This window comes from Cyberlindnera jadinii (assembly GCF_001661405.1).
Source record: "Cyberlindnera jadinii NRRL Y-1542 unplaced genomic scaffold CYBJAscaffold_3, whole genome shotgun sequence".
Taxonomy (NCBI): Eukaryota; Fungi; Ascomycota; class Saccharomycetes; order Phaffomycetales; family Wickerhamomycetaceae; genus Williopsis; species Williopsis jadinii.
Genome location: NW_017963654.1, coordinates 149,503 through 176,472, shown reverse-complemented (window position 1 = coordinate 176,472; position 26,970 = coordinate 149,503). Strand labels below are relative to the sequence as shown.

At 45.9% G+C, this 26,970-nt stretch overlaps 14 protein-coding genes across 14 annotated transcripts; 7 read left to right on the top strand and 7 right to left on the bottom strand.

Moving 5' to 3' along the window:
• The first annotated feature begins 87 nt into the window (after positions 1-87).
• On the top strand, positions 88-2,960 carry CYBJADRAFT_166442 (DNase I-like protein). Its single transcript, XM_020214490.1, has one exon. The coding sequence runs from the start codon at positions 154-156 to the stop codon at positions 2,563-2,565; it is 2,412 nt and encodes an 803-aa protein (XP_020071688.1). The 5' UTR covers positions 88-153; the 3' UTR covers positions 2,566-2,960.
• TRS65 (Trs65p) lies at positions 2,425-4,017 on the bottom strand. Its single transcript, XM_020217805.1, has 2 exons — positions 2,486-4,017; positions 2,425-2,433 (listed from the first exon to the last, which is right to left on the bottom strand). The coding sequence occupies exon 1, from the start codon at positions 3,934-3,936 to the stop codon at positions 2,566-2,568; it is 1,371 nt and encodes a 456-aa protein (XP_020071687.1). The 5' UTR covers positions 3,937-4,017; the 3' UTR covers positions 2,425-2,433; positions 2,486-2,565.
• Positions 4,018-4,135: 118 nt separating this feature from the next.
• On the bottom strand, positions 4,136-4,513 carry PRP18 (mRNA splicing protein PRP18; the record flags this gene model as incomplete). The annotated part of the gene is made up of 1 exon (XM_020212180.1): positions 4,136-4,513. A coding segment is annotated over one exon (378 nt), but the record flags the coding sequence as incomplete, so codon positions are not given.
• A 467-nt stretch (positions 4,514-4,980) lies between these two features.
• On the top strand, positions 4,981-7,021 carry TFG2 (transcription factor IIF subunit TFG2; the record flags this gene model as incomplete). The annotated part of the gene is made up of 2 exons (XM_020216245.1): positions 4,981-6,171; positions 6,791-7,021. 2 exons carry the CDS (start codon positions 4,981-4,983, stop codon positions 7,019-7,021), a joined length of 1,422 nt encoding a protein of 473 aa, XP_020071685.1.
• On the bottom strand, positions 6,829-8,977 carry CYBJADRAFT_166440 (PEX28-32 family peroxisomal membrane protein). Its single transcript, XM_020214489.1, has one exon. The coding sequence runs from the start codon at positions 8,690-8,692 to the stop codon at positions 7,208-7,210; it is 1,485 nt and encodes a 494-aa protein (XP_020071684.1). The 5' UTR covers positions 8,693-8,977; the 3' UTR covers positions 6,829-7,207.
• Positions 8,978-9,225: 248 nt separating this feature from the next.
• CYBJADRAFT_183348 (NAD(P)-binding protein) lies at positions 9,226-10,221 on the top strand (the record flags this gene model as incomplete). The annotated part of the gene is made up of 1 exon (XM_020217074.1): positions 9,226-10,221. The coding sequence occupies exon 1, from the start codon at positions 9,232-9,234 to the stop codon at positions 10,219-10,221; it is 990 nt and encodes a 329-aa protein (XP_020071683.1). The 5' UTR covers positions 9,226-9,231.
• Positions 10,222-10,238: 17 nt separating this feature from the next.
• On the bottom strand, positions 10,239-11,927 carry ARO8 (bifunctional 2-aminoadipate transaminase/aromatic-amino-acid:2-oxoglutarate transaminase). The gene has a single exon (XM_020214488.1). The coding sequence runs from the start codon at positions 11,862-11,864 to the stop codon at positions 10,392-10,394; it is 1,473 nt and encodes a 490-aa protein (XP_020071682.1). The 5' UTR covers positions 11,865-11,927; the 3' UTR covers positions 10,239-10,391.
• A 652-nt stretch (positions 11,928-12,579) lies between these two features.
• On the bottom strand, positions 12,580-14,621 carry PIG2 (putative protein phosphatase regulator PIG2). The gene has a single exon (XM_020214487.1). The coding sequence runs from the start codon at positions 14,258-14,260 to the stop codon at positions 12,725-12,727; it is 1,536 nt and encodes a 511-aa protein (XP_020071681.1). The 5' UTR covers positions 14,261-14,621; the 3' UTR covers positions 12,580-12,724.
• A 403-nt stretch (positions 14,622-15,024) lies between these two features.
• On the bottom strand, positions 15,025-17,327 carry MET30 (ubiquitin-binding SDF ubiquitin ligase complex subunit MET30). The gene has a single exon (XM_020214486.1). The coding sequence runs from the start codon at positions 17,071-17,073 to the stop codon at positions 15,232-15,234; it is 1,842 nt and encodes a 613-aa protein (XP_020071680.1). The 5' UTR covers positions 17,074-17,327; the 3' UTR covers positions 15,025-15,231.
• Positions 17,328-17,624: 297 nt separating this feature from the next.
• CYBJADRAFT_166436 (cysteine proteinase) lies at positions 17,625-19,312 on the top strand. Its single transcript, XM_020214485.1, has one exon. It carries the CDS (start codon positions 17,996-17,998, stop codon positions 19,166-19,168), a length of 1,173 nt encoding a protein of 390 aa, XP_020071679.1. The 5' UTR covers positions 17,625-17,995; the 3' UTR covers positions 19,169-19,312.
• A 225-nt stretch (positions 19,313-19,537) lies between these two features.
• Positions 19,538-21,152, top strand: HIS1 (ATP phosphoribosyltransferase; the record flags this gene model as incomplete). Its single annotated transcript, XM_020217319.1, has 3 exons — positions 19,538-19,693; positions 19,828-20,639; positions 20,943-21,152. The coding sequence occupies exons 1-3, from the start codon at positions 19,642-19,644 to the stop codon at positions 21,150-21,152; spliced, it is 1,074 nt and encodes a 357-aa protein (XP_020071678.1). The 5' UTR covers positions 19,538-19,641.
• Positions 21,153-21,300: 148 nt separating this feature from the next.
• Positions 21,301-23,546, bottom strand: CYBJADRAFT_166435 (PHO85 cyclin family protein). Its single transcript, XM_020214484.1, has 2 exons — positions 23,314-23,546; positions 21,301-23,141 (listed from the first exon to the last, which is right to left on the bottom strand). Exons 1-2 carry the CDS (start codon positions 23,317-23,319, stop codon positions 21,531-21,533), a joined length of 1,617 nt encoding a protein of 538 aa, XP_020071677.1. The 5' UTR covers positions 23,320-23,546; the 3' UTR covers positions 21,301-21,530.
• An 866-nt stretch (positions 23,547-24,412) lies between these two features.
• Positions 24,413-25,800, top strand: CYBJADRAFT_171651 (isoleucine biosynthesis protein MMF1; the record flags this gene model as incomplete). The annotated part of the gene is made up of 5 exons (XM_020216244.1): positions 24,413-24,508; positions 24,563-24,741; positions 25,110-25,164; positions 25,299-25,359; positions 25,496-25,800. 5 exons carry the CDS (start codon positions 24,413-24,415, stop codon positions 25,798-25,800), a joined length of 696 nt encoding a protein of 231 aa, XP_020071676.1.
• Positions 25,801-26,160: 360 nt separating this feature from the next.
• On the top strand, positions 26,161-26,952 carry CYBJADRAFT_176779 (60S ribosomal protein eL34; the record flags this gene model as incomplete). The annotated part of the gene is made up of 2 exons (XM_020216816.1): positions 26,161-26,197; positions 26,612-26,952. The coding sequence occupies 2 exons, from the start codon at positions 26,161-26,163 to the stop codon at positions 26,950-26,952; spliced, it is 378 nt and encodes a 125-aa protein (XP_020071675.1).
• Positions 26,953-26,970: the final 18 nt, after the last annotated feature.

Genomic DNA, 26,970 nt, shown 5'->3' with positions numbered 1-26,970 from the left:
AGGTGGATCGCGTGAGATGTAAATTTTAACACGAGCCATGAAAAACAGTAAGCACACAGCCTGAAGGGAAAATTGAGAGAACGGAAATCACCTACGTGTCTCACAGTTAAGCACCCATTGGCGACACTACTGGCGCACATTGGCAGAGAAGTAATGGTGTTGCTTAGGCTGAGTCTTTATACGCTGTATCTTTTCCCTGCTGATGGGGATGAGGACATCCCTCGTTATGCCTTGAAGCCGAACAGCAAGGACTGTTATGAAGGGTTCTTCCCGTTGACGGAGAATGACACATTGCAAGTCACAGGGACCAAGTCGAAGACGAACGTTAAATTCCAGGGACAGGACTTGGGGTGTGGTGATGAATCTGCCGTTGAGGAGTTCAAGAGTCTGTGGGACGGAGCCATAGAGTTCTTGGGAGCCGTTGGTGAAGGGGAGAGCCTAACACCAGGCTTTCACAAGCGACTGTCTGAACGTGAGAGCGAATTCATAGAGCAGAGGGAGTTGAAGCTGCGGTATATCACTTGGAACCTAGCGGGGGAGCCGTTGTATACAACGGCAGACAATGGCATCAGCGAGCTGTTTAAGGGTGATTTTGACGTTGTATACGTTGCGTTCCAAGAGGTTATCCCGTTAAATGCAAAGAATTTCAGATCATCGCAGGCACCAGTGGATTCGTGGGCCGAAAAGATCCTCTCCTTACTGGGATCAACGTATAGGGTCATAAATACAAACAAGCTGCTGGGATTGGCGTCGATATTGATATCAAAGAAGTCATTGTTTCTGAACTTTTCAGACATTCACATCGACTCTATAGGCACAGGGGTCTTGAACCTGTTCGGGAACAAGGGTGCAATTGCAACGAGCTTCTCCATCAGAGAGTTCAACTTCACTCTATTGGATTGCCACTTTGCAGCAGGCGAGAGTGAGCAGTTTGTGCTGAAGAGAAGACGTGAGTTGAGTGCAATCAAGAGTTATATCAAATTACCACAGTCAAAGGGCAAATTGGTCTCTTCGGACCCAGGTGTACTGTTCGACGTGGATCAACTGCCCGAGCAATTGGACGAGTTGGAGATTGAAAGTGATGAGGAGCAGGATGCTGAACAGAAGAATGACTCGGACAATAGCGAGTCCACTCCAGATGAAGATGATGACGATGAGCAAGAGCATAACCTTTCTAAAATTGAAACACAAGCAGTGGACGACACGGTTGACCAGGACAAGAATATCATCATCATAGGTGGTGATTTGAACTATAGAATCCATTGCAGAAGTGAGAAGGTCTCCAAGCTGATCAAAGAAGGTGATTTCAGCAGTTTATTACAACACGATGCCCTCACTAGGGAGAGGTCTGATGGCTCCATCTTACAAAACTTCACAGAGGGAGATATCCAATTCCCTCCAAGTTATAAGATCAACAAGGGAACTGGGGAATATGATTTGAACAGAACACCTTCGTATACAGACCGTATTTTACATTCAGAGTCTGAATACTGCACCATCACCTCTTATGAATCACCGAAAATTGTTCTGTCAGACCATAGGCCTGTGATCTGTGACCTTTCGCTCAAGCTACCGTTGATTAACAACGAGGTACGTGACAAGATTGTCACAGGGCTCTTGAGTGAGATTGATGAGAAGGAGAACACTCGAAGAACCACTTTGGATATCAAAGACCTTGAAACCACAGTGGAAACACAAGTACTCACACCATCAACAATCAGAGTGCATCTTGAGAACACTGGTCATTACAAGACATATTGGGAGATTATGGATGCAGTGGATAACATTGACTCAAAGACACCAATTAAAGCCATAAGATCCACTACAGAGCCTCAACGTGGTGTCTTGCCGAAAACAGGCGAGCAGTGGCTTTCATTCACCACCAAGTTACCAATTGGGTGTAAATCTCTCACCAAGACGGTTATCTTGAGGGCGTACACTGCCCAGGACTACTTCTTAACGTTGAAATGGGTTGCTAAACCAAGTTATTTCGGTGTTACGTTGGATGAGCTCCATGGTGATGCACACGGTGGCATTCCTCAGCCAATCTACACATTGATCAACTACTTGTCTACACACTTGAGAAAAGAGATGTTCAACGAAAAGATTCTCAGCTTTACGAATGACTTGGAGAACAAGATCATCCAGTGGATCAACGAGGGCAAGCCATTGGACAAGAAGGAGTTGGCAAAGGCGGACGAGATTTTGAACAGCAGCTCCAGTATGGCTGTTGCAAGGGTCTTACTCTTGCTATTGAGAAGCTTGGATGGTGGTGTTGTTCCTGAGAACTTGACAGTGTATCTATTGGACAACTTCCAAGATGACGAGCAGGTCATGGAACGTATACTGGAGAACCTGCCACCTCTGAGGGCCAACGTTTTGATCTATATTGGAAGCTTCCTCAGACTCTGTGTGAGTTCCGGCCTTGACAAGGAGGCCATCATCAGAACCTTTGAGCCCTTGCTGTTACAAGTTCCTCAAAGACGTAAAAGAGACATGCTATTTGGATTCAGAAAGAATTATGAGAAACTGGGACATGAATTCATGGAAATCCTGGTGGATTAGCTAACTCTCGGCATCTTCAACCACAATCTCTAAGTATTTATCACAGTTTATCGTTTCACCGGTGTTCACGTCCACCAATTTCACACCGTGCATGTTGTAGACTCCCAATTGTAGTCCCATCAGGGTGATTTCGTTATCAAATACCCTTCCAGGATCGCATTTGAAGTGTACCTCGTTGCACAGGCTTATAACTCCAACAGTACGAACTTTTGAGCTTGTATAGTTCTTCAGCAAGGAGAGACTAGGATACACTGGCGTGGGTAGTTTTGGTATGCTTGGTAGGTTCTGGTCTGTAGAGTTGAATACAAGGACCAGGTTTCTTGCCTTAGATGAAGTGTTCACCACACGAACCTTCAGATAGAAAGGGTGTCCCAGTTTCGCATGCTTTGAGCCGATGAATTTGATCTGAATTGCCTGTGCTAGTGAGTTTTGCTTCAAGCTTTGCTGTGAGTGGTCAGTGAATTGTGATAAGAAGTCGACGCTTGTAACCAATTTGGTCTTTATCTTTCTCTGTGAGCATGAATAGTCAACTTCAATCAGAGTCTTGTATATGATCAATTCGTACGAGTCCAATTGGAAAGTGAAACTGAAGGAGTCATTGCTTTCCAACATTAAGGGGAACTTGACATGGAATTTCTCCGTTATTGCCCTTTGGAAGTGGTACTTTATAGAGTCAATTGAAATGCTGAGCTTGTAACCCTTGGCCCTTGAAGACGGTTCAATATCAATGGTTGAGAGGACCTTATTTGGACAAGTGCGGACGTTCCGGACTCGTAAGTTCAACAACCGTATTATTGGTATCTCCAACGACAGTGATACCTGGCGTGGGCCTGATATCTGAGGACCAGCCACGGTTTCATCCTGCTGTTCTCGTAGAGTGTTATTGTCAACCTTGTTGTCCTTCACCAGTGAGTCCAATAGAATGTTGTCATACTGATCAGTCACGGATTTCAAGCTCGACAGCAAGTTTCTCCTATCAGCAGGGTATCCAGATGGCAGTATATGGGTACTATGGTCCACCACCACCGCTTTCTGCTCAACTTGACAGTCAAAGTTCAACTGCAGAGACGGCTCATCGAGCTTGATCTTCGGGAAGGACACGAAGCATGAGATGCGATAGAGATCCACACAATCTATAGAACTTTGCAGCTCCAACTGCACACTGGAAACCTCGCTTGATTGACCATTCACTCCTCTAACGATAACTGTGGCAGTGGGATTCTTAACGACTTCTGTTCCGTCCCTCTTGACAACGACGTAGCCCTGCACAACCTCGTCAAAGAACGCCAACTCCCTCTGTTTACACTCATTCAAGGCCTCAATAGTCGCATCACCTGTGGAATCGTCTGGTATCACTAGCCTGTCCTCCATTGAGCCCTCAAGTTCAGTTTTCGGATGCGCTTTCCGTTTGATGTTGTGTGGAAAGTGGAACAAGTGTGAAAGTTTCCTTACATCGCGATGCCTCACTACACACACTACATCAGCCTACAAATATACAGAATGAGAGCGAAAACAGATCTGGCTATCGAACCAATTAGCTACCGCTTGTAGTTGTTTCATACTGTCTCTGCTCCATGAACGTGATCAGTCTCTTCACTCCAGTGATCCACTTCCTCGTCTGTTCATCCAGCATGATGTTTGCCTTACCACCTGCCAACCGGCTCTGCGTAGATCTTGCGTGGATACTGATGCTTATCACACCAATGGGCCAGGCAACGTTCCCAATGCTCAGCTTCATGTACGACTCGTTGGCCTTCATGTACTCAGCACGCTGTAGATGGTAGAAGATCGTCATCAGGGAGGTGAGGTGGTCGACTGGCAGTGTATTCTTCCTAAGCTTGACCAACATTGGAAACAGAGCCTTCTTTGTATCTAGGAGTAAGCCTGAAGGTGACTCCTCCCATAGCTTCAGTATGTACTTGATGTAACAATTCAGCTTCATAGGCAGCTCCTTATCGTCCGGTGATTCAATCTCTCGCAGTGTTATCACCAGCTCTGGAGGCGTGTCGCCAGTGTTCTCACCATCACAGTCAACATCGCCATGGTCTCTTCCAGCCGTTGCGTCCTCTGTAGGCACCTCTGTCCGCCGTTTCTTCACAGAGCCATCGCCACTGGCCCCAGCACTGTCGCTTCTATCCCGCTTAGGCTCCACTTCGACCATCCCTTCCCTTCTTTCCATTGCCCTGTGCTCTCCCTGTGCTCTCCCTGCTGGTGTCATCTTGTCCCTTCCGTGGTGCCTGCCCGCAGTCTCTGGGCCTAGGGGAGTTCCGCAGGCCCAGGCAGGGTTGGCCCGCGAAACTCCAGAGGGAAAAAACTTCTAGGGGGGCCAGACCAGCAGCCCAAAGCTCCGCGGCCAGAAAGATAGGCAATCAGCTACTTCCACCACACTGTTGAACCATAAAAGAAGGGAAGGGGATGTCAGTGGAACCGAAGACGAAGAAAAAAGATGCTCCTGCGGAGCCTCAATTGACTAAAGAGCAAGAGATCTTGATCCAACAGCAGAACAACGATAACAGTGACGATGAAGAGTTTCTCTCCGATGGTGCAGAGGTTGTTGATGCGAACGACGCCACCCAGATTGCGGAGTCGTTGAACCTGGATATGAAGGGAATTGACCAGCAAGTCTGGCTCGTGAGGGTTCCACGGTTCCTGGCTGAGCGGTGGCGAGACCATGGCTCGCTCAAAGGACAAGAGCTGGGGAAAGTGAAGATTAGACGTGATTTGCCCCTTGATCAACGTGGAGTTGCGAAGCTGGTGTTGAACTCTGACAGTACAAACTCAGAGATACCACATAACTACGATTTGCAGTTGACGAGAGCACAGGTTGAGAATCAATACGTGTTTACCGAGCAGAACTTGCAAAGGTTTACCGAGAGGGACGATTCGAAGACAGAACTAGACTTTACAAAGAAGAATCCAAAGAAAGAGGAAGATATGACGAAGGAGGAGAGGGAGAAGCACAAGAGAATACAAATCGCAATGAAGAGACGCAGAAGATTCAACAAGTTCAAGAATAGAGACGGAAGTGAAAAAGTGTTGCCGTTCGTCAAGACCATTCCAAAGAAGACTGCGTTGGTGGGAACAGTTGTACACGAGGCTCAAATAGTGCCATCGTTAAAGGATCCAAACTACTCGAAGATCATTGCACAGAGAAGTCAACTGATGAAGGAGGAGCCAAGACCGAGTGTTACGTTGCTACAAGAACACTCTGGTGTGTCGTTGAGTAACGCTGGTCTGACGTTGAGAACTGATACTTCATCGTTCTTGAAACCTAGTATCGAGAAGAAGAACAAGAACGATGGAAGGGCGATCCGTATGCCTCAGAAGGATCTCTTTGATTTGTTGTTCAAGCTCTTTGACCAATATGACTATTGGTCATTGAAGGGATTGAAGGAACGTACCAAGCAACCAGAGGCCTATTTGAAAGAGAACCTGGAACAAGTTGCGGTGCTTATTAAGAGAGGTCCATACGCGTTGAAGTATACTCTAAAGAAGGAATTCAAAGAGCTGAAGGACCAAGAGAGGGCTGAGAGACTTGGTGAATTGGCGAAGGATAATGAAGCCGATGAGGAGGAGGACAACGAGGAGGACGTTGAAATGGAGGATGTTTTATAGCTCTTGTAGTTGTGTATAATGACATTGTTATGACTCATTCTAGTTTGTAATCTGTTTAATATGGATACCATATCTTCAATACATAGATGGAGAAGAGAGTCCTCGGTATGTGTCATAATACATCCATACACCACCAAATGATTGATCAAGCTGCTCAAGATTTCCATTAGTTGGAAGATTGGTCATTGTCCACCAAGACGCCCACTCAAACTTGGAGTCAAGCATCCATATTCAATTATACAGAAAGGGTTTAACTATGTCTTCTAAGAAGCTTTAGCCAACTGTGTTGCGCTTGTCCAGCGACTTGAACATTTTGTGTGACTGCTATTTTTTCACTTTGAAAAACATCCCAACACCAGGTGAAAATTACCCACGCTCGCTGTGGAAAAAACCAATTTGGGTAACATCTTAGATGGTTTCTGGTGAACACAAGAGGAAGTCGTAACATCAAACTTATACAACAATGGCTGTAGGTATCTACGAACGAACCGGAGAGATGGATGTTGTCAGAATGAAGTGCTCGTTAACTATGTTCATTTGAGATGTTCCTCGCTCCATCGTTGTTTCGGAAATCATGAAGGAACGTTGTATACTAACTCACGAATTGCAGAGAGAAATCAAAGACATCAAGAAGTTCCTTGAATTGACCAGAAGAGCTGACGTTAAGTCTGCTTCCATCAAGGTCAACAAGAAGATCAACGCTGCCGGTAAGGTTTCCAAGCAAACCAAGTTCAAAGTTAGAGGTTCTAGACACTTGTACACCTTGATTGTTGCCGATGAGGACAAGGCTAAGAAGTTGCAACAAGCTCTTCCATCCACTTTGGAGGTTACTCAAATCTAATTGATATGATTTAAAAGTTTTATTCTACTGTTTGGTGTAATTTTCTTTTCCGGTGGTTTCATGTTCAAATGTCATAATGTACAAAAGCATATTTGGAGAGAATAGACCCTCTTTTTTTAAGCAAAAGGAGAGCAGGTCATCATCGTAGCAAGATATGTAGTTCTGTATGCTGTATATTGGTTATTGTTAATCAATCTTTTCATGGTCCATCTCAATTTCGGTTTCATCTGCCGGCTTATCCTCCACTTTTGTATTCTCTGTTGGGGTTTCAACGATTACGTTATGTTCTCCAAATGATACTTTACGCTTTTCCTGTTGTTGTAACACTGCTTCAAGAACCTTTGGTGTGTCATCAAACCTTATGCTCTTACGTTTCAATGGTGTATTTTCCTTAGAAACTGACGTTGACGTGGAGCCTGAGGCCTTAATATTGGAAACCTCAATCACAGGTGTAGGTTCATGTGGCGTTGTAACACGATCCACTGAAGCTTTTGAGGTTGAAGGTGGAGCATTCACTGGAACCATCTCGGCAGTACGTATCCAGCGTCTGCGACGTGTGTATTTGGAAAATGAATCCTCTGTGGACGGTTTCTTCCAAGTGTTATCGTAATAGATGTAACCATCGTCTGAATTTGGATTTGCTGTGGTCTTTGGTTTAGAAGAAGGAAGTTGAATAGCACCATCATTCGTAAGATCCAATCTCCAAGTCTTGTCAACCCATCTCCAAGCTAGACCAGAGCCTTCTTCGGTCTCCGGTAGTGTGAATTTATCAGTAGGAGAGGACTCGTTCAAGAACTCATCTGTCCAAGCAGTACGTTCATAACTCAAGAGGTTTGCCGTCCAGCCAATACCCAACCAACGACGTTGGTTCTCATAGAGCACATATGTGAACAGTATTGGCTTGCCATCTTTGTTTTGGATTCCGACCTTTTCATTGACACGCTTGACAGCGGCAAAGATGCCCGAGTCCTTGTTGATGTTTATGCCTCCAAAGTCCAAACCTGTCAAGTAGAATGACAACAATCTAACCATTCTGAATTTCCAGAGCATCTTTCGTGTGACTCTCGAGAACGAGGAATGGTACGACAGAACATAGAGTCCAAAAGTTAGGAGGAAAGACCGTGGTGTGAAGATGAAGAATGTCAGAATGACATACAACGGGGATAGAAATATGGTCGTGAACAAGATTCTCTTGATATCGTATGAGGTCAACGCCAAAGACGTTATTGGATTCAAAAACAGATCTGCCTTCACGTTCAGACTCGTAAGCAGATGCACAATGTCATCCAAAGTAGGCTTTTCGTTGATCTGTTGTTCCACGCATTTGTCCATGAAGGAGTATCCAACCAACAACGCCACAATGGAGATGTGTCCAAAGAACGTCACAACAGACTCAAAGTACAGAACCAGCGCGGCATACACGGCCAATACCAACGTACTCACCCACACATCGTCACCGGTCCAGGTCAACACACTGAGCACCTTATCAGCAATGATCAAGTACGGATATGCACGAACCAACACTCTGGAAACTGTCACAGGCGTTGATGATAGCAATGGAGAGCTCTGCGGCTCCGGCTCACCGCCAATTCTTTCTGCTAGCGACGAAGAGCGTCCAGTGAATGAAGCCCTGGTTTCTCCGTCCTCTTCGGCAATCGATACGCTCGACATTGGCTCAACTGTGAGAGAAAACGGCTTGCCAATCAACTGAGCCCCAAACTACGGTGTTTCAGAGAAAGAGAGATCGGATAGTTGCAATTTTGCTCGCTGCCTGTGTCTCCCCTTACGATGTTGATAAACACACGACTTTTTCACAATTACACGGTGTGCTTTCCATTGTGTGCTTTCCGTTGTGTGCTTTCCCACTAAACTGTGTGGCATCAATGTATGTGAAGAGCTGATGATGTGGGTCAATTGAACTGTTTCTGCTGTCAGTGCAAGTGCTCCGCACTGTCGTCATCGTTGGCCTGCTCACTGTAGAAACAGCTCATAATTGTTGGAGATCTCGCGATGTATTTTCACTTAAAACTGTGTGTCCCCACGCAAAAGTTGCGCACAGCACACAGACGAAATTTTTTAGGCGTGATTATGTAATCACTCCCAGCGATGATAAGCAGAAGCACTGTTAGGTTTGTCAGCTCACCCCTTTTCATCTTTTATCAGCACTTCCCCCGTGGTTATTATAGGGCAATTGAAGCAGTGGAGAGATAATGCCTTCCTTGTTTGTTATTAAAGAGTTTGCGTTGGGTTTGAAGCCTCCGGCTCCAACATACCTTCCTAAGGACTACCCTGATTTGAAGGGCAAATATGTCCTGATTACTGGTACAAGTGCCGGTGTCGGTTGTGAAGCTGCAAAGCTCTTGCTGTTGAAGAATGCGCATGTCGTTATGGTCAATCGTAACCTGGAGAAGACAGCCAAGGTCATTGATGAAATCAAGAAGGACTTGTTGAAAGAAGAGGTGACCGGTGAGGATATTGACTCCAGAATCACCGTTGTTCAGGCTGACTTGGCGGACTTGACCACTATCAAGCCGGCTGCTACGAAAGTGTTGGACTCTGTTCCACAGTTGGACATCGTCATCTTGAATGCCGGTGTCATGCAACCACCTAATGACTCTGTGACGAAGCAAGGGTATGAGTTACAGTTCGGTAGTAACGTAATTGGTCACCAACTGCTTATTGAGCTCATCACACCAGCGATCTTAAAGAGTGCTGACTCGAACGGCAAGCCTCGTGTTGTGTTCTTGTCTTCCATGGCCCACCTGCTCTCTCCAGCAAATGGTGGATTGAGTTGGGACTTCAAAGATGCCTCCCAATCAAGTTCGGGTCTTATCTATGGTCAATCGAAAGCTGGTAACATTTACCAGGCATCCTCTTATGGTAAGAAGTATGCAGATAAAGGTATTGCTACAATCGCTGTTCATCCAGGAATCTTGAACTCGGAATTGCAGAGAAATTACCCTGGCTGGTTAGTAGCTGCTATAAAGCCTATAGCATATCCAGCAGTTTACGGTGCTTATACCGAGCTGTTTGCAGCCCTGAGTCCATTGGTTGGTGAAAAGGGACCTGGATTCGTTGGTTATGTCGCTGCATTTGGCCAGTTCAGAGATTTGAGAGAAGATATAGCTAAAGGTTGCACTGATGGTACTGATGACAAGTTGATTGATTGGATTGATAAAGAGATCATTCAGTATAAATGATGCAATTTTTGTACCTCTTTTAGTTCCTTGTTTTATGTAATGAATTGAACACATCTGTATATCAACACTTCTACGTTAGTTTCCCTGCTGATATTTCAATTATAAGCCAGCTATTATGTATAAGTACGTTTATTTGATATGGGGATTCTATCGAAATAGCAAAACACTTTTTAAAGACCATACTCTTTCTTAGCTGAAGCACCAAAGTTCTCCAAACCCTTCTGCAATTTGTCCAATGGGACAGCAGCGTATGTTCCTCTGAAGAAGATCCAGTTAGCGGACTCTGGGTCAGTCTCCTCAACTGGCTGTGGTGGTTCAGTTTGTCCAACAGCCTTGAACCAAGAACCTGGAATCATTAAACAACCACCTTGCAAACCAGATTCATACAAGGCCTCTTCAACCTTCAATGGATCCTTACCGTATTTTGTTTCAAAGTCCGGGTGCTTGGATGCATCGAAACTAATAGTGAAGAACATACCAGCAACTGGTGGTGTGAATTTGATAACGTCCAATGGGAAGTTCTTGTAAACTGCATCAATAGCAACGTCACGCTTGTGGGTGTATTCTGCTCTCAAACCAATCAACCAGTCCAAGTAACCGGATTGGCCCCATCTTTGTAAGGTACCGTTAATAATAGATTGAGTGAAACCTGATGGACATTGGATAGTAACCTCGTGAAGTCTGACAAATCTTTCCAAAATGTTGTTTTGGGCGACAATCCAACCGAAACGTGTTCCTGGGGCCAAAACCTTAGAGAACGAGTCCAATCTAATCACACGACCTTCAGTATCTAGGTGGAGGAAAGAAGTAACAAGCGCATTGATAAACTCTTCATGAGAATGAACATGTTTCCCTTCTCTGGCCGCAACATCTTGTGTATAAGTTTCCATTTGGAGAAAGTAGTATGGTTCATCCTCAATGATGACAAAATCGTGCTTCTGAGCAACTTTGTAAATGGCCTTTCTTCTCTCTACAGAGAGACATGAACCCGTTGGGTTTTGACCAGTTGGGATAATGTACAACAATTTAGGCTTCTTACCAACCCAGTTATCCAACAGGTGCTCCAACTTATCTGGAAGGATTCCGGATTCGTCCATTGGCACTGGGAATTGGGTAATTCCCAAGGCGTTGGCAGTCTCCAACGCAGAAGAGAAGGTGAACTCTTCAACCAAGATTGTGTCACCCTTATCACAGAATGTTCTCAACACAGCATCCCATGCCTGAGTGTTACCGATGGTAGCGACACAGCCCCAGTCTTCGTATGGCAGCTTGTGGATCAACTCAGTGTGCTCTTTCAAGAACTTCATGAGTTCATGTTGACCTTCGGTGTAACCGTACTGAAGCGCCCTGGAGAGCTCAATGTCATCCGCGTTCTCCAGGAACTCCTTCTTCTTGTGCAAATCAATCACCAACGCATCCTCCTCAGTAACTGGCACAGCACCAATGCCCTTGGAGAATGGAACCGCCGGCGAATGGGCAGTAACCTTGTTCCATGGGAAGTAATCAGATAGCGGTAGACCTCCGCCGAGGAAAACGATATCTGGGTTACCAAAGTACTTGAACGCGGTCTTCAACGGAGAAGGTCTTCTGGAACGTGCCTCCTCAGAGAGTAAATGAGTAATGTCCTTGCTTGCAGTCACCATTGTGAGCGTGTGTGTTTACTTCTTGTTGTGTTTATATTCGCTGCGCTGGGAGTGTGTTTTCTTGAAGATTTCAATGGACACAAAAACGACGAGAGAAAGCCGCCGGCGGCAGTGGACGCTTTATAATTTTCCCGCGGTGTGTGTTTTTTTCGCTCTTCTTCTTCTTCGTCTTGTTCTTCTCCAGCGGCCCCACCACCGAGACTTTCGTATAGGCAGGCAACAGCAGCGAGGGCATAGGACGGAATAAGACGGAATAAGACGGTTGTGGCCGGGAGTGCGCTTATGTATGGGGAATGAGTCAACAAACCGGGATGTGAGTAAATCCACGCTGCGTAGGTTGAAGACGAGAGCTGCCGTTGAATTGAAGTGCACCGTGACCGCAGTGCGTGGTAGGCCTTATTCCGCTCGCCATAGTCACATGTTCCACGTAAGCTCACTGCTGCTGTAGGCCTTTCTGACGCGTCAGCGTTCTCGCTGTCTTTTGCAATTAGCTGTTTGTGCTGTGATTCATCCAGCATCTGGCGTCGTTTGCCCAAATAGGCTGTAGCACCGAATCGCAAGGGGCAGGCCGTGGCATTTGCCAGCTGGGTTTCTGCCTGTCATTGAGGGCGGAGAAGTGTCGCTGAGAATGCCGTGTTCGCCTATCGCTACATGTTCTATACACTTCAATTCTGTGGTCATTAGGTATATTAGGTATATTAGGTATATTATTACTCGTGAGATAGCGAACGTCGCCCACATTAACACTGTGGCTGGGTGGATTTGGTGCGTGTGTTCTTTCTTTTGTTGCTGCTGAGTTCGCTTTGGTTGTCTATGCGTTATGTCCCGGCGGATGGATACTAGGTGAATGCTTCCCTTTCTTATGATCTTGGAATGCTTGCACCCTTCTCTCCAGTGAAGAAACAATAAGAGTCCAATAGCTCTTGGTACGATTTGGAATTCATTGGCGGTTTGTTCTTCCTGTTAGGCTTCGAGCTCGTGTTCGATCTTACGCCGTTGTTAACCACGGCAACGTCATTAGATGTACGCTCCACGTCAGTTGGGCCCAAACCGACGTCATTAGGGCCCAGGGCATCGTCCCCAAGATTCTCCTTGTCAAAGTCCAAAAGACTTGTCTTTGAATCGTTTGATAACAATGACATCTGTGCAACAGAGTGGGAAATGTTATCCAAAGATTTGAAATCAGGCGTACTGTCCAAGAAGGTGCCTTCCTCGGTCTTGAGGGCCTTGGGGGTCTCTGGTGATTTGAGGTGATAGTTATAACTGTTGTAATTGCCAAAATAGTCATCCACACTCAACGAATGGCTCTGTGACTGCAATGAATAGTCGTGCTCGTAGTTGAAGTAATCGTTCAACGAGAACTTGGCACTTCTCGAACCCCTCAATCTTCTTGACCTCGTTAATATCACTTTATAATTCTTGAAATAGTTATTATCCCAGAGATCCTTGTTATCGTATCGGTAGCGTATGCAGAATGAAACCTCCGTCTTGTCGTTGGGTAGAAAGGCAAACTTTGTTAAAGGAATGGTGAAGCGGAATCTATCAAAGTTTGCCCTCTTCAATATCTTTGTCACTTCGGGTACATAAGTGGCCTCAATCTCAATAACTGTGCGCCATTGGTCATATGAATACCGGACATGAACATCCTTCTGAAAAGACAAGTTTTTAAGCGCGATGGTCCCAATGATACATTTATCATCATCATCCAGTACCAACTTTTCCAAAAACAGTTGAGAGCCTTCCCGAAATTTTTCATTGTACTTAATCTTGTTAAAATTGACGTTGAATAGATCCCACGATATGTGTACTTTTTCCTCATCGTCAAATATATCACTATCATCCTCTGTATCAGAATTGTTCGACAATCCTTCAAAGCTTGCACTGCCAATTATCTTACGTCTGCCTCTCAATACAGGCGATCCGCCAGCGCTTACAGCAGTGGGCTTTTCCCTTTCGTCAAAGTAGCGAACATCAACATCCGAACCGAAATGGACGCTCTTGTTGTAAGTCGGTGTGGTGGGCATGGATTTGGAGTTGACACCACCAAGGGAGTTCAACCTAAGTGACGATTTAACTAGCTCACCAGACTTCTTCCTAACTAGGCGAGGTGGTGATGGGGGCTCAGCAGGACCAGCCGGTGTCTCCTCCTTCTCATGGATACTTCCGACCCGCTTCTTCTTCCGCAAAAATGACAACGACAACGACTCGCTCTCATCACCCATCGTTACAATCGTGGATGTCGACGATGATGCTGTGGAGTATGGAGACGAAGCCAGAGAATGGGCACCTCCCTTACTGCTACTTTCAGCGCTGTGCCTTCCCCCATCACCACCGCTGGTTGTCGCGTCATGCTTGCTGTCACTGTTCTTTCTAGGGGACGCACTAACATAAACCATCCTCTCTTATTGAATAATAATCCGGATTATCTGTGATGGTATGGACGAGAGCCACTAGACACGAGTGATATGACCCTTCAGTGCACAGTATGTGTATAAAGGGTTAAAGTAACCTGGTAGAGAGAAGAGAAAAAAAAAGTAGAAGCGACAGCTGTGGTTGTATGTGAAAATCTGGGTCCATTTTACTTTTTTGGCTGGCGTGCCCGCGAGGGAGAGAACAGGGGGATGGGTGTTCGTCTCTGTATCATTTACGCGCGGCTAAGCCAAACAGCTCTGCCAGCCTAATAATCGCTGTTCTGCTGCTTTTCGCTAGCCCTTTGTTCTTCCCTGGAATACCGCGTGGGCACCGCGTGAGGGCAGGCCACTCTTGTAAAGCTACAACTTTCTACAAGCGGGAAAGAGAAGAAAATCCGAAAGGCTGGTAAGCCAGCGGTTACTTAGCAACTTATTTATCATTTTCGCATATTCGAATGATGGGCATGCTCTATTTATGGTGATCACAATCAATGGGGAATGACCACTACTCACTAATGATCCTCTCAAGCACTTGGTCAAGCGCCCCAGATCTCTACTGGTTCCTACGATTGTAGCCACATGCACCAATATGTTGGAGGACGCAACTGTGGTTTGCGTGGCGTGGGCGTTTTGTCGGGAGCTCTATGTATGCCGCCGCGCAGATTAGCCCACGAGATATAGCGTAGTGATACCACGCTATATATGCTAAGCGTAGTTGAACTACCGGCAATGTGCTACACGGTCTAGTATTCATAAGCAGACGTAAATTAGGGTTGGCGATAACAACTGGAAACAAGGAAATAGCACATAGACATAACTCCCAGATAAAAGGCGAAAAAGGCCAGGATGAGAAAGAGGAAGGAGAAGGAGAAGCAACGTCTCCGATTTAAACGGTTCCATGAGACCAAAACATAGCACAGATATGACGTCAAACACGTCATAGAATAGGACGACATTTAATCAAAGTTGTCAAAGTTGCACATCCTCACAACGCCAGTTTCATCCGCGCTGGCGAAACTGGAATCGCCTAACCCAACGGCAAGAACATGGCTCGAATGGCCTTGGAAAGTGTGCATACACTTCCCACTTTGTAGATCCCAAACCTTCACCAGACTGTCATGTGCACCACTAACTATACGGAAAGTGTCCGCACTGATATCCCAAATGCCCTCCAAATGGCCAAATTGCGTGCGCACACACTTACCAGAACGGACGTCCCATAGCTTTATGGTGTTATCCAAGGATGCCGTTAGGATGTAGTTCGGATATTGGCGACTTTCGTCGAGGTAATCGATTCCTTCTCCCTCCTCCTCTTCTTCGTCCTCGCCAACGTCTTCGTCATCATTCTGTTGGTCGTGCACAAGCTCATAATCGCTGGAGATGTTCAGCGGTATCACCTTCTGAACGGCGGCGATATGACCCTTGAACACTTTCAACAGCTTGTGGGTTGTCATGTCCCACATGCGAACAGTGGTGTCATCACTGGCACTGAAGATGGTGCTACTCTGTGGATGAATCTTGACGCTGTTGACACCTTCCGTGTGTCCACGAAGGGCAATGCATGTACGCGATTCAACGTTCCACAGCTTGACGGTTGTATCAGCTGAACCACTCACAATGTTCTTCTTGTAGAAGTCCACACTGAGGACGCAGTCCTCGTGTCCCCTGTAAGTCGCTATGCACTGGCCGGTGTGATAGTTCCAAACTTTGATTGTGTTGTCAAGTGAACCTGTGATGAGTTTCTGTTCATCAAACGCTAAAGTCTTGACACCTTGTGTATGTGATTCAAGAGAGCGGATCAACGCTCCTGTTTTCACATCCCAAATCTTCACAGTCTTATCGTATGATCCTGTGAAAAGATACTTATAATCGTACTTTAAGGTTAGCACACCGTCAGTGTGTCCAACGAACTGTTTTGTAGTGTATATTCCCTTTCTCCAGTTTCTCTCCACTTTGAACCTCTCACTGTAGACAACTTTCCATGGTCTTGTCTTTCTTACGCCGTGTCCATTTGTCGTCTGATTCGACAATCTTCTTCTCTTCACCTGAGGTGGATGATTCCCACTCAGGGTAATGGCGTCGTTCTTTGGAGAGTACTCAATCTCACGTGCACGCTTCATGTGCATCAGTGGTAGACCCCAACCACAGTTCGGACACTTACGGTCAATGTGTTGCTCACACATATGGTGCCAAACGCGGTCATCATCGGCGAGTCTCTTCCACTTCTTCGAGACCTGTGCCGCATTACACAAGGACTCGCAGTCCAAGTAGCACAGAATCTTTGATGACAACTCTGTGGGTAGAGTTGAAATGAAGTCGATCCTAATAAGTGAGGACACTTCCTGCGATATGAATGAGAGTTGAGGGAAACAACACTGACTGAGGATTCCCTGTAGTATTACTTGTCTCTTTGCAGAGTCTGCAGCACCGAATATACTCCACACGTCGTTGATTGTCTCCTGGTCTTTCAAAGGCATCTTTTGCAAAGTATCCTGCAGCTGTGAAATCTTGTTTGAGTCCGCCAACTTGTTACACTTCACATCTGGGTTATGGCGGTAACAGTACTTGTGGAAATTGCTCTGAGGTATCAGACGAGCATCATTTACATTCACTTTCGAGCTACCAACTGTTATCTCCTCTTCCTCTTCTTCTACATCTGAGATGTTCTTTACATATTCTTTTTCACACGGCGTGAAAATGTTTCTTTCCTGTGCTTGAGGTATTTTCTTGTCCTCGTTATCTTGTCGTAGGAGTGGCTTCTGTCCCTCACGGTGATGACAACTCAGCCCAAGGTCCATCTCTTTCAGTGTTGATGATCAAATGACAGCAATAAACAGAAACGAAAACGATCAACTTTCAAGTCTCAAATAACGCCTGATGATCAATGCAAGATTATAGAAGCTGCAAACACTCACTGTATGTGGGAACTGTGTTCTTTAAATCACCTTCTTGCGATAACAGTATGTCTCCACCACCACAGTTTTGTCTTTCTGCTTTCTTTTTTTTAGCCCTGTGCGTGTGTGTGTTTTTTCCTCAAGAGAGTCCTTTTCTGTGCAGCTGTGGCCTCTTTTTATTATTCTATGCAAGCTCCAAGGTGACGAAATCGTTTTTCTTTTTACCCTTCTTGTAGAGAAAGCGCGGATAGGCTTTGCCAATTGCCCGTACGGCAAGCGCCACACTTTTTGGAGATCCAACTCCACGTCATTCGCCACAATCAGTCTGTGTGCTGTGTCGAGACTCGAGACGTTCTTCTGGGCCTTGTGCCTGATAAGGAAATCCTCTCTAGGGAACACGGATCATTATTCACTAGCCACAATGCTAAAACGCAAGTAGAACGACGGTGTAATTACCGGATCGGGGAGAAGATCCTTTCACAGTTGTTAAAGTTCACGTGTGACAGAACGATGATTTAGCTACGCTTGCCTCCTCGTTGTCCGCACAGTGTGGCGGCTTGACCTTTGCGCACGTCATCCCGCTGGGCAGTAATCGCTGGAGCGCCCGTGCCTGCAGTTGGACTGGTGTGTCTGCTACCCAGGCACTGGGTCATGAGCCAGGGGGCTACTGCGTGCCCACCGTGTGCCCACCGTATTCCCACTGTGTACCTACCAAGACTTTTTTACCGTTCGATGGGCATCAAGGTTTGAGAATCGGTGCAGGGAGAACTATAAGGCACAGATTCATTCAAAGAGTTCATATAGCAACTGTGTGGGAGGCCCGACTATGCTGAGAGTCGTGTATAATGAATACAAGGGGTACTGTATAGCGAAGAACGGGTGCTTTGACGAGTCTGAGAACAACGACGAGGTTACGACGGATGGCTTTGATCAGTTCGACTGGAGTGAACATCAAGATGAAAAGACACCAAAGAGTTACTATGACTCTTACACTGTTGAGGCGGATGATGCTGAGAATGAGAGCATGTATGCAGATGAATCAGACGTGGCTCTCAACCACCAAAGAGATGGCGGTTTCAGTATGCGTAACGTTGAAAGTGAAGAGGTAAAGAATAAGCTGCCTCCTAAGAGCAAGGCTCTATCGAAGCATCAGCGGAAGCTTGAAAGGAAAAGGGAGAAGAAAGCACAGAAGGGCATAAAGGGCTCGAAGAAGGATAAAAATACGCATTACTCCTTTGACAATGTGGCGTCTGATGCTAAGAGCGTGAAAGTATTGAACAATTTATACGCTGAGATCATCTCAGTTTCGGGAAAGAAGCGGTTGGACGATAAGATCTTACAGTTCTTCGATGTCTCAATATATGGCGAGGACTTGGTCAATCTCAAAGATGACGAGTGGTTCAACGACAATGACATCTCGTTCGTATATGAATATCTAGAGAGATATCAGTTATCAAAATACGACAAGCTCGTGTCGAGCGCCATACAACTGGTGAGACCCTCGATGGTTTACCTCCTTGCTCAGACGCCCGAGCCACAGCAATTGAGGGGGGTAATTCCGCCTCTGGAGAAAGGGAAATTCCTGTTTCTGCCTGTCAATGATAACGATGACGTTGAAGCTGTCTGTGCAGGCTCTCATTGGTCCTTGGTTGTCATTAGCATGTTGGACAAAGTTGCCATGGTCTACGATTCGATGGAGCAAGCAAACGAAAGAGAGGCTAGGGATGTTATCAGTAAAGTGGAGGATTACTTGAACGATGGAACAAAGTTCCATGTCCGTCTTATGTCCACTCCACAACAACTCAACGGAAGTGACTGTGGTGTTATCGTTTCGCAAATCACTGGGTACTTGACCTCAAAGCTGCTACAGTTAGACTATCTCCAGGAGCATTATGTAGATATGTCCTTGGATAAAGTGCACCTGTCTTCAATAGATGGGAGGATTTTCATAATGGGAACACTCCTAAATGTCTTGAAGCATAAACTCAACAAAGCATAACAAATCATGTACATAATGTTTTCCCTAAATTAGATATACAAACGTGATACGTGTCACTGATGACGATTACTGTATGATCACGTGGTGCTTCACAATGTTTACAAGAATATTTCGAGCGACAAGCGTCATTCTATAAATAACGAGCACTAAAGCTTTGTTTTTGAAATGTAAACATTCAAACACCAAATTGACACAAAAATCCGCTTGTTGACGCAATTTCTGTGAAGTGGGCCTGCTCCGTAGGTAAATGTACATAATCCGACGGTACATTAAATAATCGATTATGTAATCGTGATGTTTCGGTCCGCCCACTACGCTGAGTCAGAGTTTTTTTTTTTTTTTTTGGCGGGCACTGTTGTCGATGCGACGACGACTACAAACGCAGAATTGAAACTCTTCCATTATAATCAACATTGCGAGATTACGCTCAATAAAAGTTCAAGCTATAGCTGCCTAGACTGTTTTTTTGAACGATGGATTTAGTGAATCACTTGGAAGACAGATTACTGTTTGCTGTCCCTAAGAGTTAGTATCTGGAATGCAAAATATGGTTTTCATACTGGGCTCTGGCTCCCTCCCCATGTGCTCACTTTCTTTCTTGGAAGGCCATGTGATGCTGGCAAGAATTTTATCGTACTAACAAAAGATCAACACTATAGAGGGGCGTCTTTATGAGAAGGCAATTCAATTACTCAAGGGCTCAGACGTTGAGTTCCACAGACACAACAGATTGGATATCGCTCTCTCTACAAACCTTCCAATCGCACTTATCTTCCTTCCTGCTGCTGATATCCCAACCTTTGTGGCAGAAGGTCGTTGTGACTTGGGTATTACTGGTGTTGACCAGGTTAAGGAGTCTGGTGTGGACGTTGAATTGCCATTGGACCTCAATTTTGGTAAGTGTAGATTGCAAGTTCAAGTCCCAGTGAACGGTTCCATCAAGGATACAAAGCAGTTGGTTGGTAAGACCATCGTTTCTTCGTTCACAAAGCTCACCACAGAATACTTTGAGAAGCTCGAGGGTGTCCCACCGGGTGCTCCACTCAAGACAACCATCAAATACGTTGGTGGCTCAGTCGAAGCATCTTGTGCTCTTGGTGTTGCAGATGCCATTGTTGACTTGGTCGAGTCTGGTGAAACCATGAGAGCTGCCGGTTTGGTGGACATTGACACAGTCCTGACCACGTCAGCTTACTTGATTCAATCCAAGGAAACTGCCTACCCTGAGTTGGTGAAGAAGATCACTGGAAGAATCGAAGGTGTTCTTACGGCCCAAAAATTCGTGTTGTGTACCTACAACGCACCAAGAGACCACTTGGATCAACTTCTCGAACTCACACCAGGTCGTCGTGCCCCAACTGTGTCACCAATTGATGACGATGGCTGGGTCGCCGTCTCCTCCATGATCCAGAGAAAGGGTAAGGGTGAGATCATGGACAAGCTCAAAGAGCTTGGTGCATCTGATATAATGGTGACCGAGATTTCAAACTGCCGTGTTTAACATCAGCTCAAGCATATGGCTTAATACTACATATAGAGTTTGGTACTATGTACATAGACTTGAACCATTACCGTAGAATAGACACCATCAAAAGTTGGTAACGTTCATATGTGACAGAGCTCCAAAGCGGTACTGTTGTATGTGTTAGGCGCACATCTGGTGTCCGGGTGTTATTTCCACCAAACGTCGCAAAAGATCAAAATTTTTCACCGGAAAAAAAAGCTTTCACAGCGGCTACGGGAGTCAACTCACAACTATCACTACATATTACAGCACAAGATGGACACTAAGACCCCAGTTACCCTTGCTAGAGTTAAGAAGGTTCTCGGTAGAACCGGTTCCCGTGGTGGTGTCACCCAAGTCAGAGTTGAGTTCTTGGATGACTCCTCCAGAACCATTGTCAGAAACGTCAAGGGCCCAGTCAGAGAGAACGACATCTTGTCCTTGATGGAGTCTGAGCGTGAAGCTAGAAGATTGCGTTAAGAACATTAAAAAGGTGGTAAATTTTGCATTACTTGCGTATGGGATTACACCTGTTTACCCTTTAAACGGGAAAGTTTATGTTTCAGTTTCCGGAAGAGTGTATACGGCGTGGTGATTCACGCGCTTATAATATGATTTTATGTTTGTTGTTTTTATCTTTAATAAAAGAGAGGTTCCTTTAAACGTGCTATGGTGTGTAAATAAAAGCCTTGTTACTGTGCATTCTATGAGGGTATTGAGGAGGAGTGACGGATCTCATCACGTTGTTACACACACACCGGGACGCATTGGGTTGGTTGATTAAACTCACTGCTCATTCTAAACCGAGTTGCACAGAAATGACATGCCAGCATGGTCAAAGATAGTGTTCTGATCGTATTAGGCCTGTTGTTGTTGTTGTTGTTGTTGCTGCTGCTGTTGCTGCTGCTGCTGCTGCTGCTGCTTCTCGTCTGATGACTCCTTCTTAGACTGTTCACGGTTCCAAAACTTCAACAACAAATCCGCATATTTCTGTAGCTCTTCGATAGGGATCAACAATCTGAAATCTGTCAACAAAAGGAACTGAAGCTCAAGGTGGTTCAGCTCATCCAATGGTAATCCTCCAACTCGAGCATATCTTGAGTTCTTGTAGAAAATATCACTGAAAAACTTGGAAGCCACGGTTATTCCAGCGATGATCAACCGATGGATGTTATAACTATCCATCACAAAGAGTTGTTCCTCTCTACCTTCTACTTGAACGTCTTCTGAATCACCAGCGTTTGCCCTTTTGGCAATCCTGTCGAAATAAACCAATAATGTTAAAAACACTTCGTTGGTGACCGGACAATACTTCAAAATCCTTGTCAAGTAGGCGTGGATGCTAATAGCTGGGACATTTCTCCCGTGAAACGCGAGCACATTGCCTGTATACTTGTTTGTAGGGTGCATCTGAGAAGCATGGTGGTAGTGATGAGGATGAAGTGTATCATTAGCCTCAATGATCTTTTGCAATAACGCCGCCAGCATGAGGAGTAAGTCGCCTGTCGGGTGATTCACAATGTCCAGATGCTCCACAAATGATGATTCTGAGAGCGTTGATGAGATAAGAGGCTCCGCGTACTGTAATGACTGTTGATCTTCAGTATCAACATCAATGTCCCTTGGAAATCTCTCCACCTGCGGGGCCCTAGGCGTTTCTGAGGTATCAAACCCACGCGTGGTTTGTGAAGATACAGAGCGCGCTGGTGTTCTGTCCGTGTGATGTTCATTGTGTAGGGCTGTTGTGCTTGTTCCCAGTTGGGGCCTCTGGTTAAACGAGAACGAGGATGGTTGGGTGAAGTGTGTCGGCACAGAATTGGACGCCGATGAGTACGAGGTTGACACGACACTTGGGGTGTTATGGAATGGAGTGAACGAACTTGCCGCCCCTGTGGATTGATTAAAGTGAGCAGAAGTTGATGGGTGCTCAATGTTGATGTTGGCGGAACGCTGTGGCAATGATGACTGGAATGTCTGAAAAGACGAGGGAGTGTCTCTGAAAGAGGCTCTGAAGGAATTCCCAGATTGCTGCTGCTGTTGTTCATACTGTTGCTGAGACACTGGCGGTAATTGCGTTACACTGGCTTGTGACGACAGCTTTGTAGTGAGCAAGCTGGGACGCGAGTTTGAGCTGGTGAACGAAGGCCTGTGCTGTGTCATCGAAGGCGGATCCGCCCTTGGTGAGTAAGTTACATTAGGTGAAGCATTGAACGGTGTCTGGTTTCGCAAGCTGCTGCCCGTCATAAACTGATGATGGCCATATGAATTCGCCATCTGCTGTGAACTCGTTGAGTTGACTGATGATGAGAACGGGTACTCCATGGACTGGGCAGTCTGGTACGAATCAGAGACAAACACCGTGCTGCTGTTAGCTGCTGCGACGTTATGTCCACCGCTGTTGATGAGAACCTCATGGCCTGGTATTATTATGGGCTGGCTTGAATCGTTTTCAAGCCGTGTTTGATGACTCTGTAGAAGGGGGACAAAGCTGTTAGTCAAAGTGGGAAGGCAAACGACAAGGGATGGGGAAGGGGACGGAGTTTCGAAGGAGTCCCAACCGCAAACTTGACAACAAGCAGACAAGTATACTTTACTCCAAGCAGTAAAAGCACACCATGGGCGAAGAAACGAAGTCACTTACCTGCATACCGCAGTTCTTTGAGTCCTGAGAATAATGATATGTCCAAGGGGGTTGATTCCAGAATGAAGAAACGCAAGACGTCTCTAGCGTAGCAGTATGTGGATATAGTCTGCACCAGTGAAGTGTCAATAAGAGTCCAATGCGATATGCTGGCTCAATCCACGGTTCTCGAATGCTCACGACGACAAGTCTCCCTTGAAAGCGTGTGTGTCTATGTTGTTTTCTGTTTTTGCCTAATGCTGTAGGGTTTGAAGCAGGCACCACCACCACCGCACTGGATTAATTTTCGAGAGCTGGGCCCGAAAAAGCGATGATGGGAGGATCTACGTACACCGCTGCAAACAGCACACGCTTGCTCTACACGAGTTTGGTCAGCTCAGAGCCTACGAACGACTGGGGGAATAGCGATTGGTGCTGAGGAGCCCGGTACTGCACAGACTGTTGCTCCGTGTATGAGCTCCAGGTGACGTTGCTGTTCTCGGCTCAAGTGTTTGTTTCTCGACGTATAATTACGGCTTCGCTAATAATGTCTCTTCCTGACAGAAACCGCACACGTTTTCTCCCCTGCCGGCGGCCTTCTCTTCAACGTGCCCGCGAAATCCAGGATCACGGGCTGCCCGTGGGCCTGTGGCTGCGGTTCCTTTCGCTGTTTCCCTTGCAAAACTCACCCAGAGGCCCTAGGGGAAAATTTAGCGCTGGAGAGGAATCCTCTCGCGCACGCCTCCGCCCGTTGGCTCGTTAGACAGAGCACTGCATATGAGAATCGTTACCGTGCGCTGGTGGAGAAACGAAGAAAAAGGCACTTACTCTCGACTGATGTGTTTCTGTGGTGCGTGGCGTAGCCCTGCCCAGGCCATTGGTCTTGGACATTAGACGGTTGCGTGTGTAGGAGGTGGAAAGCTCTGAGCTTGCAGTGGTACACGGAGAGAGAAGAATGGCTCTATGGCACTTCTCTGTAGGGAGGGAGAGGTGCTAGTGTCCCTACCAACAAGCGGGAACACCGAAATTTACAAAGACCGCTAAGGCCCTCAGTAGCACTTTTTTCGCTTAGTCTCCTGCTATCCGCCATATCACTCTAGGACGGTGCTCGAGATACATCATGTCCACTGCTAGTAAGATCACACTGGCTGCCTCTATCGTGGTGTCAACGGTCACTGTGATTTGGGTGCACAAGGTGCAAAGAGAGGAACAAGAGGTATGGAATGTCGAACACTGCGTGTGCCATGTTGGTACTAACAAGAGATACTAGGCACTACACCAAGGTCCTATCAAAGATGCGCAGAGAATGCAGGAGAAAGCCATGAAGAAGAAGCTTGTTGCTAACCAAAAGGAGCATGAGTACCAGCAAGAACTCAGGAAGCAGTATGAAGCTATTCAACCTCTCAGTGGTGTCACTGTAACGGCCGAGGAAGGTGCCGGCGTGAACAAGTGAAGCCACGATAAACTGTATATATATCCCGTGTACATAGAAAAAAGGGTGTCCTCTATAGGATCTTTGTCCATATACAATCAGTACATATTACTCCTCCCGTCTGTAACCTGGAAAGGAGTCTGGCTCCGGTATGACTCCTCCCTACAATTTGACCCGGTTCTCGCTTCTAAGATGTACTGCGGTGGGCACACCGACACTGTTAGAAGCCTGGGACGGATATTGAAGAGATATATATAAAGGCTGCGCGTCGCGTGGCTTTTCCCCTTTTGAATTGAAAAAATCATAACTTTCTGGTTCTTGTCTCCTTAAATTAGTCTGTGTATCTCCCAATGTCTTTCATTCAAACAGCTGCCCGTGCCACAAGATTCCAATCCAGAGCATTGACTTTCGCTGCTAGAAACATGTCCACTATCACTCCAGTAAGTTTGATACGCCTTCAGCGTATGATTCGTTGATACCCAATCCAACCTTCCCCATTTCATGCGGATTAGACTGGATGGACTTCCCCATGCAGTGCCAATCAACAACGAATTGAATTAACAATCCCACCTAGATTGCTACCAAGAACGCTCCACCAGCTGCTGCTTCCTACTCCCAAGCAATCAAGGCTAACAGTAAGTGAACCGATACAGGACTATGTGGAGGGCGTAATTGATACTACAAGGTCAATTCTGATTTCCTCTTCTCCTCCAGCTCCACAATCCCTCAGTATCTACATACAGTACGTACTAACACAATGGTCAAAACAAGACTTTATTTACGTCTCTGGTCAAATTCCATACACTCCTGAAGGAAAGCCAGTTGAGGGCACCATCTCTGACAGAGCTGAACAATGTATTCAAAACGTCAAGTCCATCTTGGAGGCTGCTGGTTCTGGTCTTGACAAGACTGTCAAGATCAATGTCTTCCTCGCTGACATGAATGACTTTGCTGCTTTCAACGTTGTCTACGCTAAACACTTCAACACCCACGAGCCAGCTAGATCTTGTGTCGCTGTTAAGGCCTTGCCATTGGGTGTCGATGTTGAAATCGAGGCTATTGCTGTTGAAAACTAAACAAGTTGTGTATATAAGTTCATCTATACAGCACACGAATAGCGCCAGATTATTCAAAAACAGTCCTGAAATGTAGACCTGTAACTGTTAATTGTTATCTCATTAGTATTAGTGCGGTGTGTTGCATTGTTCGTCGTACATGGCCACACATAATTTCCCATTAGGGCTCTCGTTGAAAATCGATCATTATTTCCACGTGACTTTCACTAGGGCTGTCACTTCATCCCAAATGCGGCGGTCCGTGCACCCGCACACCACTGAAAAAAAGCTTTCGCATCACCACTCTGTTGATGAAAATTAAACACTGCTAGTAAATATACAGAGTGTTGAACTGTTAGAGGAGAGACAACGAAAGCAAAGATGGCTCAAAGAGTTACTTACAGAAGAAGAAACCCATGTACGTACGAACCTTGATACACAATCACCAGGAGAAGAGAGATGGCATAAATGTGTGTGAAGAGCATACCGTTAGACTTTCTATCAAATTTTATTTCACCAAAGAGCGTTGGGGCCCAGAAGAGAGAAGCACAGCTCACCACGGAAAGATTCGTTAGCCTTCACAGTTCAAACAATTGAATGTTTGTTATCACATTGACTCGTTGAGCCAAATGGTTTTAGCACTTTTGCAGAGGACACTTTGAGGAAGAACAGAAGATGAGGGTGAAGAAGAGCAACGTAGAGAGACCAATACAACGCTTCCAAGGCGCATAGTGTCTCTGTCACACATCATATCCATGTTTCCCACTCTCTACTCATCGAATGGTGAAGACTATTTTGTCGAATAGTTCATACTAACTCCTCCCTTTTATAGACAACTCTCGTTCCAACAAGATCAAAGTTGTTAAGACCCCAGGTGGTGTCTTGCGTGCTCAACACGTCAAGAAGACCGGCACCAGACCAAAATGTGGTGACTGTGGTGTCGCTTTGCCAGGTATCTCCTCCTTGAGACCAAGAGAGTACGCTCAAGTCTCTAAGACCCACAAGACCGTCTCCCGTGCCTACGGTGGTTCCAGATGTGCCAACTGTGTCAAGGAGAGAATCGTCAGAGCTTTCTTGATTGAGGAACAAAAGATCGTTAAGAGAGTCTTGAAGGAGCAAGCCGAGAAGGAGAAGGCTGCTGAGAAGAAGGCTGCTAAGAAGTCTAAGAAATAAGTTAGAACACAATCCTGT

Excerpts from the sequence above, each read along its gene's own strand:
- MET30 (XM_020214486.1), bottom strand. The coding sequence starts at position 17,073 with ATGGACCTTGGGCTGAGTTGTCATCACCGTGAGGGACAGAAGCCACTC.
- PIG2 (XM_020214487.1), bottom strand. The coding sequence starts at position 14,260 with ATGGTTTATGTTAGTGCGTCCCCTAGAAAGAACAGTGACAGCAAGCAT.
- TRS65 (XM_020217805.1), bottom strand. The coding sequence starts at position 3,936 with ATGGAGGACAGGCTAGTGATACCAGACGATTCCACAGGTGATGCGACT.
- CYBJADRAFT_166436 (XM_020214485.1), top strand. The coding sequence starts at position 17,996 with ATGCTGAGAGTCGTGTATAATGAATACAAGGGGTACTGTATAGCGAAG.
- CYBJADRAFT_166442 (XM_020214490.1), top strand. The coding sequence starts at position 154 with ATGGTGTTGCTTAGGCTGAGTCTTTATACGCTGTATCTTTTCCCTGCT.
- CYBJADRAFT_166440 (XM_020214489.1), bottom strand. The coding sequence starts at position 8,692 with ATGTCGAGCGTATCGATTGCCGAAGAGGACGGAGAAACCAGGGCTTCA.
- ARO8 (XM_020214488.1), bottom strand. The coding sequence starts at position 11,864 with ATGGTGACTGCAAGCAAGGACATTACTCATTTACTCTCTGAGGAGGCA.